This window comes from Odontomachus brunneus, unplaced genomic scaffold (assembly GCF_010583005.1).
Source record: "Odontomachus brunneus isolate Ranch 3 - 2012 unplaced genomic scaffold, Obru_v1 Obru_scaffold_211, whole genome shotgun sequence".
Classification (NCBI taxonomy): domain Eukaryota; kingdom Metazoa; phylum Arthropoda; class Insecta; order Hymenoptera; family Formicidae; genus Odontomachus; species Odontomachus brunneus.
Genome location: NW_022639661.1, coordinates 462,821 through 475,356, shown reverse-complemented (window position 1 = coordinate 475,356; position 12,536 = coordinate 462,821). Strand labels below are relative to the sequence as shown.

General features: G+C 47.4%; 2 protein-coding genes across 4 annotated transcripts in view; both read right to left on the bottom strand.

Moving 5' to 3' along the window:
* Positions 1–12,536, bottom strand: part of LOC116852292 (calcium release-activated calcium channel protein 1-like) — a 143,377-nt gene that overhangs the window by 47,610 nt on the left and 83,231 nt on the right. The window lies entirely within an intron of this gene.
* On the bottom strand, positions 9,887–12,192 carry LOC116852290 (serine-aspartate repeat-containing protein C-like). Its single transcript, XM_032832489.1, has 7 exons — positions 12,180–12,192; positions 11,364–11,415; positions 11,161–11,270; positions 10,978–11,085; positions 10,440–10,892; positions 10,120–10,336; positions 9,887–10,034 (listed from the first exon to the last, which is right to left on the bottom strand). Exons 1-6 carry the CDS (start codon positions 12,190–12,192, stop codon positions 10,128–10,130), a joined length of 945 nt encoding a protein of 314 aa, XP_032688380.1. The 3' UTR covers positions 9,887–10,034; positions 10,120–10,127.

Here is a 12,536-nt window from a genome sequence, read left to right as displayed (position 1 = left end):
GAGCGTTTATTTCGACGATTAAGAGAAAATGTCGGATACGGTACGTTTCTTGTTAACACTACGGCGTTTTGCGATTCTGCCACTGCGTCTTCCTGCTATACGAGTCTTCTTCTTCTTCTTCGATGATTTTTTCGCCCCCGTATTTCCCCATTTCGTCTTAGTTTTCGACGATTTCGAAGAACTCCTCTTGCCGCGGCGACTACGTTTACGCGAGGCAGATTTAGCGATGTAATCGCCGAGTCTGTCGAAAGGAAACTGGAGCTTCTTAATCTTCGTCGCTGAGTTAAATCCGGATCCCTTCATCAGTACACTGATTTCTTCTTTGGCCCTCCTCTTAAGATTCGCTCCCGATTCTTTAAGTCGGGTTTTGACCACAGTTTTCAACGGCGTGTTATTTACCACGTCCCCGATTATATTAATGCCGCTGCGTAAAGCTTCTATTCCAACAGCGCGTAAAGTGCCGGTCAAATAAGGAAGCGCTCGTCTAAATAGCCCCTCGAGAAAACTTCCGATACCGTGACCGCGTTGGTACGTCGAACCTACGAAAATACGGGGAATTCCATCACCGCGGCCGCCCCCGGTCTGCGCCTCGTAATATTGCTGGTAATGATTCATATCGTGTTATAATATCAAATTCTTTTTAATCGCAACGCCTAAAGTGGAAGGTCACCGTCAGCGTCCCAAATTCGAATGATATGTTCTCGTTTGATCTCTTACATCTATTTCTATCGTTCGAAAACAAGTCAAGCGTAGAGGGATGTAATTAGCGTGTGAAAAATTCTTTGTGGCGTTACAACTAAAAATGTGCCTGTCGAGCGAGTGCTCGACCGGGACCACTCGAAGAAGAGGGGAAGAGACATCCCCCGTTACGTAAGGCTCGCAGATGTCGCAATAAATGAAAAGTTTATCGGGGATACCTCGCGCGATGCTACCCGGCGCGTCGGACGCAAGTTCCCGCGTTGTCGACGAAATCATGTAAAATAATTCCTCGTTAACTTCGCGTGCGCTCGGTGTAGATTTCGAATCGGGATAGAGCGATACGGATTCGATATTCGCCACATCGGGATATATTAGTTCTGCGCGTTTTTCGTGCGTATCAAATCCTAGCATATGACCGAGTTTGTCGGAGAATTTTACACAATAGGTCAAAGTGCAATGTTTTTTGTCGCACTTGAGACTCATGAAGACTCTGCCACCGAGTCGCGAATCTACCCGCCAAACGATGTGCGCACCAATCTCTGCACAGGCGCTGTTTAAGGCCGACATCAAATCCGGTAGATCGCGGTAAAAGCCAAGGGTTATGCTGGCAGTTTCGATCTCAACCGTTTTCTGCGGCTCGTGCTTCTCGATATTGACGAAGACGAGTCGACCCTCCTCTCCGGCTTATATGTGCAAAAAACTGTAGGGAAACTGAATCTCGGTGAGCGCGACTTTCCATTGACCGCGCAAATCCACTCGTTGAGGTAATTCCGTGATAAACGACGTGGCCGTATTTTCCGGAAAGTATCGCATGCTGCTGTTGCTAGGTAGAATCATGAAAAATTGTTCTCGCATTATGCCCGAGCGATTTTAGATTCGAAGCGGATATCCACGAATTAAATTTAAAGGGGTATCCTCGCCAGCTAACTAGCAATTCCTTACCGACGCCGCGTCCCCTGCTTTTTATCACCTTGTCGACGATAAACTCCTTTTCTCGCAAATTTTTGCTCACCCCCGTTAGTTCCTGTTCGTAGAATATTCCGAACTATTCCTATAACTTCACCCGATAGATCGCTCAATTCGTATACCCTCGGCTCTCGCCACGCGAGAACGCGATGAATTTGAAATATTTCCTCGCTCCAATTCGCCTCGTATCCTTTCTCGAAGGTGCCTTTCGCCCTACTGACTCGCACCAGATCGCCCACCGCGTATTTAGCCTTTCGTTTACGAACTCCCCTCTTGCGCTCGTATCGTCGTTTCGTATTTTCGCTTGCGATGCGAGCGTTTTCCAGCGTAACACTCGCCGGCTGCATCAAAGTGGCGGAATGACGGGTGTGATTGTAGGCGCGCACGATATCCTGCAAAATATCGATGTAACGATGCGTATTCCGATGAGTAAAATAGCGCCACATTCGTTCCTTGAGCGTTCTATTGAAGCGTTCGATTACAGCGGCTTTGACATCGGGATTTCAAGTTACGCGAAAACGTATGCCCTTTTCTTTCAAAAAGTTTTGAAAGAGACGCGCGAGGAATTCTTTTCCCTTGTCTGTCTGTAGATACACAGGTAGCCATCCCTCGCTCCTCGAGAGCACGCGTCGGAGTGTCGCCGTCACGCTAACACCTGTTTTGTCACGTATTGCTTCCACCCAGATATTCCGCCCATATTTGCTGAGCACATCGATAATCGTGAGCAAGTAGCAGTAGTCATCGTTGTAGTTCTTGAGATTGCGAAGTTCAATCAAATCAGCCTCCCACACGTTGTCAATATTCGTCACGTTGTAATGTAAGCGGGGAAATTTGCGTCGTATCGGTCTATGCAGCGTGTACGCGTCTTGTGACTCGAGCCAACTAATAATTTCGTTTCGATTGAAATCCGTCTCGGCGGTGCGCGAAAGATTTTCCACGGCTGAGTACCCCGCATAGTGTGCGGGATTATAGTATAATTTTTCCAGCCTCGTCATTCCAAAAGGTTCCAATCCAACAATCGTCTCTTCCTTGCGAATTTAGAATCTCTGTCACTCACCCGCGTTTCATTCTTCTTGTTGTTGCTGGATATAAACACCTCGTTGTCCCGTTCCTCTACGAACGATGTCTCACCGGATCCGCGTTTACCGGCCGCCACCCTTGTCCCGGGAAAAGTTACGTTTTTACGCGCCGACGACGACGACGACGGACCTTCGAGGATATACGCGTTACTGTTCAAAGGTTCTCGGAGATTCCAATTTAACAATCGCCTCTTCCTCGCGAGTTTGGAATCGCGGTCACTCACGCGGGTTTTGTTCTTGTTACCGTCGCCGGTTATAAACGCCGAGTATCCCTCATCGTCGCACTCATCTTCGAGCGATGCTTCGTCGAACGCGCGTTTATCCGCTCGCGCTCTCGCTCTTGGAATAGGGGTGCTACTACGTACCGCTAAATCATCGGGAATACAAATGCTATCGCGCAAAGGCGATTCTTCGGTGAAAATCTGGCGAATGCTCTTCTCTCGTAATTCGCGATTTCCTACGAATTCGGGAGGAGTAGCTATATCGCGCAATAGTCGAGCGAATCGGCCTCTCCCCGTCGCTTTTAAGATTTTTCTCTCGCGTACCGCATCGTTCACGAGTTCGGCGATGTTCGTTCCCCTTAAAACGTTCCCGTCAATACTCACGACCCCTTGTCTGTCCCAGCTTATTCTAATGGGCACCGCCACATCGCATAAATGCTTGCGCAATAGCTTGCGCGCTTTACCGCGATAACTTTTCGGGATTTTATCCAGTATTCCTCTGATGCTTTTCTGCTCGCCGCAACGGGGGGCTTCGCCGACGGGGCGGCTCAATGCGCCCGCGTTATCTTCATCGATATGCGCCTCCGTCGATGCGTCCTCCTCCTCCGTTTCACTCGTCACTTTCTCACGATGACGGCGATCGAGCTCCGGTTCGTCATCGAGGACGTTGTCGTTTCCGTCGTCTTCGGGACGATTGTTTTCGGCAACGTCGTCGTCATTGCTAACGCCCGCGTTTTCGCGCGTTTGTTAATTTTTTTCTTCTTCTCGGAAAAAATGCAGATAACGTTGAAGCGCCTCTCTGTACAATTCCCATTTCTCGCGAACCTGCATCGTTGAGTCGAGAATTCGTCTCATCTCGGCGTCGAGTCGCGACAAAACGGTTCCCGGGGTGCGTACGGTATTTTCACCGAATCCCGCATCGTTATTCGCCGAAACGGCGGGAAACACGGCGGGTTGTTGTTGTTGTTGCTGTAGCTGCTGCTGCTGCATTCTCGCGAGATTTTCCGCAGAAACCAAAACCATCTTTCTCGCTCTTTCCATGATTCATCCGCGCGATTCGATTTAATTAATTTCGCGATCTGCCGATAACGCTCGATAGAATAGCACCGAGTATGGGTCCGATCAGGTAAGGCAAGAATCCCCCTGTTTGCACGATAATTTTCCTCTTGGCTTTCAAATCAGTGCGTTTACTAGCGATATTCCGCAGCGCGGTTTTGTACCTGGACAAACGATTTTTTTCCCGCTGGTCGAGCGGTACGTTACCTCTGAGTGTGTTGAAAGCGCATTCACAGATACAGGCGATGAAATCGTTACCTGCGCTGCATAAGAAGGAGGTCCGCTCTTTTTTCGTTAAATAGCACAGTGCATTCAGAAGGCAGACGTTTTTCCGGCCGATGGAGCGACACGCGATACTCGTCGCTCTATCGCTACTCCCACGTTTCGATGTCATCGCGAAGACGCGACTGTCGCGATTCGGGTGAGCGTGCAAAGTTTTATACGTGATTTCCCGAAGATCTACGCGGGACGTAAACATAATGAACGTTATCCATGGGGAAGATGCACGCTCGAAATCGATATTCGTCGGGAGTGGACTGTTTCAAATCGAGTAGCAAATATCCGTGCGGTCGCGAAGTAGCGTCGTGGTACGCCTCTTCCAGAAACTTCGAATCATCCGGATAAACTTGCGCCAAGTGGCGAATTTGCGCGCGATCGCAAGGATTTTTGTATACCACGATGTAATTGCTGTTGAGAGAAATATCCCGCTGTCCGCGACCTTGATGAAAGAGATTTTGGGAAATCAGTATAACGCTGAAGTTCTTGTGATAACTACCTTTTGAACAAATCTACAATCACGTCGCACGAGGACGATTCCCTCATAAGGTCATCGATTATCACTAATTTCGCGCAAAGCGGATCGTGCGAGTAATCATCGGGGCGGGGTAAACCCTCGCGAAACTCGATTATATTTCCCCCGCGCGCTTTCCGATGTCGCACGATGCCGCCCCGGACTTTTCGCGGCGGTACAGCGAATCCACTTCGTGCTGCAGTTGACGATAGGCCTCCTGCCACTCCGCGTAATAAAACAAAATTCTCTCGAAACGGACGTCGGACATGATGGACAAATGACGAAGAGAAGTCTTCACGAAGATCGTTTTACCACATCCCGTCGGACCGCAAACGATCGACGTCCAAGGATGCCTCCAGTGTACGTCCATGTCGCGCGAACAAGCGGTATCCGCGCGCGACTCTCTGGGGGGGAATGAAAAAAGACCGGCTTGCGAGCGCGGATTTATATCTCGAATCGCGCGACTGTGGGCTAGTAAACCCACGCGGGGGGCCCACGCGGCGGCCGTGGCGCTCGCGCCAGCGTACATCTGCGGGGACGCGCGCGCGCGCACGCCTCAGCGAGCTCTTTCCCGCGGCGCGGCGCGATTCGCGTCGCCGTGAGCGTGCTTCCTCACGCGACGCGCAAAAAGCTTATTTAGAGCTAAGGGGAAAGATACAGCTCGTATACCCTAGCGCTAGAACTGCGATTGTTGAGCTTATCGCGTTGGAACAAACGATATTTCTCGGTTCACGCTCAGGCGGCATATTTTATTCTCTTGTTTGAAAGTTACTTTTATCCGTCGCATTTAAACGTCGCGCAAGAAATTCAAATTGTTTTGCTCGCTCGCTTAAAGTCTAGAGATTGGAGGGGATATGAGTATGTGTAAGAACAAAAATTGATTTAAAAAGTTTTTTATTTTTTACATTCGCCTTCGCTGCATATAAAAGTCCTTATTTTTAAAGTATAGGGCGTAAAATTTACATAGATCTTTTTACAGGAGGAGTAAACAGACGAGTATATTCCGCAAATTTAGCATTTTTTACATTTTTCTTATATTTTACAGTTTTTACATTTTTCTTACCCTAGGAATAATTTTGAAATCTTACGCTACAAATAAGTAAAACAAAGGAGAGATCGCTATTCGCTGGAGACGTAACCGTACGGTACGGAGTATTCGTTGTCGTTAAAATTGAGCTTTAGTAATATCGACATGCAGGACTTTGTCTCGTCTCTTGTGACAATGTCGTGAAATACGGTGCGCTGAATCGCGCTAAATCGCAGTTTTATCACGGTTTTATCCTCAGCCATCTCTTCTCCCCTCTTTAACTTTTCCTCGGCTAGTAACAATGCCTTAATGAAGCTAAAATTAAGCACGCGAGAATTTTCAAAATTCAGGGTTATCCCCTTCACTTTGCAAATTTCTCGCGCGCATCCTTCGCCCGTACGAACGACGTAAGCGTAAAATTTCGAGCCGGCGGATACGAACGTCTCGATGTAGCTACCGGGGCCGTGACTCTCGAGTTCGTTCGTCATATCGCCCAAAAAATTTCCCGTACGCGGTTTGTACTCGTCGGAATCACCGGTGCTCAAATATATGCACGAATCGGTATCGTAATATAACACGCGACGACCTAACTTTTCTAAATACGAATAAAGTTTTAATCGGGCTAACGCCGTGGTGTAAGCGGCTATCGCGACGCTCGTCAGCGGAGACGGAGTGACGGCTTCTCGCCTCATTCGCTACGAAACATATATCACTTCGTCGTTTACGGGCAATACGTTTGTTATTTCGTGTTTCGGGCTCGTGAGCAGGGCCGTGAAACTCTCCCACGTTCTAACGATTTCGGTATTCGGTAGATTGGACCGTTGGCCGAATTTCCCCCTAAAGGAGTTGAGGCAGAGCTTTGTGACCGAGCGCAAGCCTGGATTCGGGGAGATATTCGCCCTATTGAGAACAATACCCTCGACTTTCTCGTATTCGCGCAGATAACGTTCCTTGCCGCCTTCGTCATTCGCGCATGCGTTCGGCTATCCGCTAGCCTCTTGCTTCAATTGCAGAAAGCAGTTGATATACTCGGTGAACAATCCCCCCCGCCGCGTAATCGGATCGTATCGCGTGACTTCGTACCTCCATATTTCGTTTACGCTCGTAACGCGATAACCTTTCTCGATAGCCTTGCGTAACTCGCAAGACACCCACGCACCTTCGAATTCACGATCGGCAGGGTCGTCGTACGTACACGCGGCCTGAGAAAATGTCTCGCAGCAGCTGCGACAAAGCGCGAATAGCAATTTTCCGTTCACGCGATAAGGGAGTACCGGATGGAAGAGATCACGCAGCGCGAGCACTCTGCAACGTACGAGACCTTCTACGGCGTCAAAGTTAAAATCGGGGCCTGCTCCGATCAAGGCGCAACACTCCTCACTTACGTAAATGTCCGGATGACCGAGCGGAAAAGCACCCGTCTTCAGCACATACGGGTACAAAGAACACACGTCCACGTAGCGTATCTTCTCCGTACCCGAAACTTCGTACCGCGTGATGATATTTTCCGTACGCCCACCGTAGAACGCCTCGCGAAGTTCGAGGGGATTGTTTCTCATCATGGGATGATTTTCAACGAATTCGCATATCTCGCAATTTTCGCGCAGCTCCCGATCGAAGATACACTCCCACTTTTCCGTAACGACGTAGCCCCGTTTTCTAAGACGACGCGTCATCGCGAGTGTGCGCTCGTAACGCGCTTCGATCGTATCCTCGCGCGACACGGTTGAGAACGGTCTGTCGCGGTTCACGCAAAAACACTCGGGACATCCGTGCCAAAAACAACCGTGAAACTGCAGCACGTGACGCTGCCGGGGATTCTCCGTCTCATAATACCCGTCGACGAGCGTGCCTTCCGATAAACGCCGTTCCTGACCTCTCCCCACATAAATTATCGTGCGTCCGAGCTCATCCTCCATCTGCAATAACCATTGCAGCGCTTTACGCGATTGCGCGTTGGCATCCCTATAACTCCCGAGCGGGATTATCCCAATTTCCTTCTCGCGCAAAAAGTTTTTGCGAAAAACTTTCATACACGTGGAAGCGATAGTCGTGCATTCTTCGAACGGGCACACGTTTCCGCGATCTAGGAAAATTCTTTGATAGGCCAGACACGCTCGTCGAAGAATATCTACGTCGTTCCGGCAATAGCGCACTATCTCCTGTTGAAAATTAAATACCGCGTTTTTACCCATCATTTCAGCGTGCGACGTTAAAAATTGTTCGCGTTCGTCCGATTTCATCGTATCCGGTGAATAATAATCAATATCCGGTAGCGGGCCAATATAATTTTGATTTTCAATTGTGTTGAATAAATGCGGAAATACGCCTTTGGCGACGGAATCCTTCAGTCCGAAAGCTTTCGGTAACGCCGACAGCCACATAGGCATGTAATTAGCGCTATCGAGAAATTTTGTCCGTCCCACGGTTAATAATACAATTTTTGTCCCATTTAATATTACTTTCGGCTCGTTCGTTCTACCGCTCTCGACCAGGTAGCGCAGGATGAACTGCGAGTCGAACGCCACCGCATTGTGCGCGATACAGATGAAGCAGGAGAAACGCTTCGTCGTTCTTGTTGCAAAATCGACGAATTGTTTTACCGGATCATCGCGAAATACAAATTCGCGCATCCCGCAGCAGCGACATCGCGACGCCATATCGTCCTCTCTCAGGCAAGATTCGCACGTTTGCTGCGCGACGCAGAGTGTAACTACGTGCGTTTTAACGTTGGCGCACCCTTCGAGCATTTCGTCTTGCCGCGTCTCGAAGTCGTAAAATATAAACGCGGTGCGACCCTTCCGATCTGTTCTCGCATCATCGTCATTATCGTCGCTATCACCGGTCTCGTCGACATTTTCGAGTTCTTTCGCGTTGACCGATGCCGATACGAGACCCCCTCGAAGCGGCCGCATAAAACACAGGTGATTCAGCGGTTTTGACGCGTAACATATACGACAATAAACCGCGCCGCACGCGTGTTTTGCGCCTGATCTTTTCAAACGCCCGCAATCGCTGCAAAATTTCACGGCGTCGCAAACACTCGACGACGATTTGCCGGCGTAAGATTTCGGCGCGCGATGACGTTCGAAACAGCTCTCGCCGTAAAATACGCGGTTACACGCGTCGCAGCCGACCAATCGCGCATCTAGCTTCTCGCACAGCGGCGCACCGACAACGCGGACACATATTTGAACACCGATGACCCGTTTCACGACGGTAACCCCTGTTACAGGGAATACAATAATATCTACTAGCCGAGACGGCTTTTAAATTTAAAATAGGCCTATAATGCCGCGAGCGGTCGTAATACATTATATTTAATGTATACTTGACTATAGGAGAACGAGAGGCTAGCGTCGAGTGTCCGTCATATAACGGAGGGACTCCGCGACCGAAACTCTTGAAATTATAAACGACAATCGCGATATTTTTTAGCGAGAGAAGCTGCTGAAAACGCTCGATCTCCGGGATGCCGGATCTCTTTCCTCGGGTATAACTATACCGGCGTTTCTCATTAGTTCTTCCGCCAAACGTCTCTGCAAGGCGGAATATAGGTGCCTTATGTTTTCCTATTTTCTATGAAGTTCGCCCGTGCATACTGTGCCGCGTTCGCAATAAACACGAGCCACAACGAGGGAGCGGGAGACACATATCCCGATTATTTATATTTAAGATCGAGTGTTTTACCACATCTTCGCGCGTTAATTTATTCGATTTTTCCCCTCGGCCCGAAGGCATCCCGACATTGTACACAGTTATTAAAAAGCGTTCCGCGATATCGGCGCTCTGCGCTACCGAGCTTACGAGACCCCAGATATCCTGAGTCAAGTCTCGCACCGGGCGAAACGACAAGCCAGCCGGCCCGCGTGTTAAACCCGTCGAGGCGAAAGACAGCCCCACGTAATCGTTCGCGTTAGCGGAATTAACAACGTAAGAATAGATTTCGCGGAACGCGTTTTCTAAATATTTAGCGATGTCGGTGCCTTCGACGGATGGGAGAATCTTTATACTAACCTCTCGTCCTAATATATGGAAATTTCTAAACCGCCGCGCGTTTTCCTCTCGTATTTCAATATAATTAAACTTAACATTACCGCGCTCGTGAGGAACTTCTTCTTCTTCCTCCTCCTCCATAAGCTCCTCTCTCGCCGGTTCCGTTTCGGAGGAGGAGAGAACGCGTCCGCGTGTGCCTCCTTGTTGTAAAAGAATAACGCAAAATAATTATAAATGCGAGCTCTGTAAAAAATATTTAATATTTTAAGCCATCTTATAACTTACGTTCGAATTTACTCTTCCGGCGTTAAATTGAAATACGATAATTCCTGACTAGAACCCCATACGGGGGAATCGGGAAAAATTCGTAATTCCGGGGGGATTTCCGCGTTACCCTCCCACAATATTCTTTCCCATTCCGCTTCTCTTTCCTCCTCGAGAATGTATGGTATACGAATTTCCCCTTCGTTGGAATGGAAGTTAACCGGCGAGTAACTCGGTTCTAATTTCATTTACAATCAGTTTTGATTAAATTCGAACGTAAACTAAACATAAATAAACATCTAAAGAATTCCGCGTGGAATTTTGCGCGCAAAAGTTCTCACCTGCTAATGCTAAAGAAAGTGACTCTCGATAGCGGCGAATATTTTCTCCATTGCCCCCGGCATTGTCGTCGTCGTCGTCGCGTTCCTCTCCCACATTACTCTCCTCGATGCCGTCTTCGTCGACATTGACGTCGTTGCCGCCGTCATTGACGATGACAACGACGTTGCCATCATCGCCGTCATCGTCGTCGTCGCTGTCGGATCTATCTCCACCGTCTTCGGCGACGCTATCGCCATCGTCGGTGTCGTCGTCGTCGGTGTCGTCGTCGTCGGTGTCGTCGTCGTCGGTGTCGTCGTCGTCGGTGTCGGTGTCGTCGTCGTCGTCATCCTCGTCGGTGTCGTCGTCGTCGACATCCTCCTCGTTGCCGTTACCGTCGTCGCCGTCGGCGTCGTCCGCACCGGTAGCGGCGGCGGCTAGCGTTTCACTAGCGCCGGCATCATTTTCGATGTTTTCTGAAAATAAAATTATACTTATATCGCATGAATCGATTTTAACATGGCAACTTTTGTTATTTTATAAATATTTATACTGTCTTACCTATGGGTTCAGCAGCGACGACGACAGGCTCGTTCACAAGCGTTTCCACGCTGCAGATGCTATCGGAATCCCATAAGTCGGCTTCCGATGACTGAGCATTATTACGACCTAAAAATTATTTTGGTGTTAAATAATTTACCCTATAAACTGCATTAAATCCTCTCTCCCCCGATTTGTACTTACGCGAAGTCGCCTGACTCGGGTAAGCTGGTTCCTCCACGAGGCGTTTACGACCCCGTGGAAGAAGCTCAAGCGCCTCCTCGTCACTGCTACTGACGGCTACGAGACTCGCTCTTATAAAACGATAAAAACAATAATTATTCTAAAAATTCGCGTAAATTACTTAGTTTTAGTTTTCGTTATAAAATTGATATGTTTTAACTTACCCGTTGTAGGATATCGCGTCGGCGATAATACCCCACACGTCCTCGACGTTCTCTTCAAAATCCCGTCAAAATATTAGAATTTCACGGATTATTTCCGCTAATTTCGGATCACCCCGAAATTTTTCACACTTACACAAAAGCGCTAGCAGCTACAAGCGCATGCAAAAGAATAAAATATGCAGGGTTGGGAAGTAACGCGTTACTTGTAACAACGTTACTATTTCGTTACTTTTTTTTTGTAACGATTTGGTAACGCCGTTATTTTTTTGTATCAGTAACAAAAAAGTAACGGCGTTACATTTTCTTTAGTAACGAGTAACGAAATTCATCGTTACTTGTATCGTTACTTTTTTTACTATAGTGACTTTTGTACACAGAACGCGGCAACACTTGCCACGCGACGAAAGTTTGCACACGATAAACGATTAATATGCTTTTCGTAAAGCCCATTCTACAATAAGCAATAAATCTTAAGTCATAACAAAATTGACCAATCATAGTCGACTATTAGAAGAATAATCCACTGTAATTGGTCAATTTTATTGCAACTTAAAACTTATTGCTTATTGTAGAAAGCCTCTAAAGCATGGTCTACAATAAGAACTTAAGCCTTAAAATTTAAGCTTCAAATTCTAAGCCGTAAGAAATTGATCAATCACAATCAATTATTTTTCTTATAATTGACTGTGATTGGTCAACTTCTTACGGCTTAGAATTTGAAGCTTAAATTTTAAGGCTTAAGTTCTTATTGTAGACCACGCTTAATCCTTTGCGACATACATTTTTCTATCAAATTAATTTCACAGATAAATGTACCTTTAGGGTACATTTTAGGGGTTTTTGGTAATCGCTGATTACGAATCCGAAGCAAGATTTTCAAAATTTAAAATGGCGGATCCAATATGGCGGACGAATTTTACAAAATTATAGTATTTGTATGAAACCTAGTATCTAGTGTTTTTTTGGTTCTCTGATTATGAATCTGATCTCAGATTGTTGAAATTCAAAATGACGGATCCAAAATGGTGGGCAAACATGTTAAAAAGTGGATAAAATATCATGAAAATCATTACTCGACGGTTTTTAGGGTCGTTAATTACGAATCAAATATCAAATTTTCAAAATTCAAAATGTTTGATCCAATACAGAAGACCAAGAAATAAAAGAATGTGT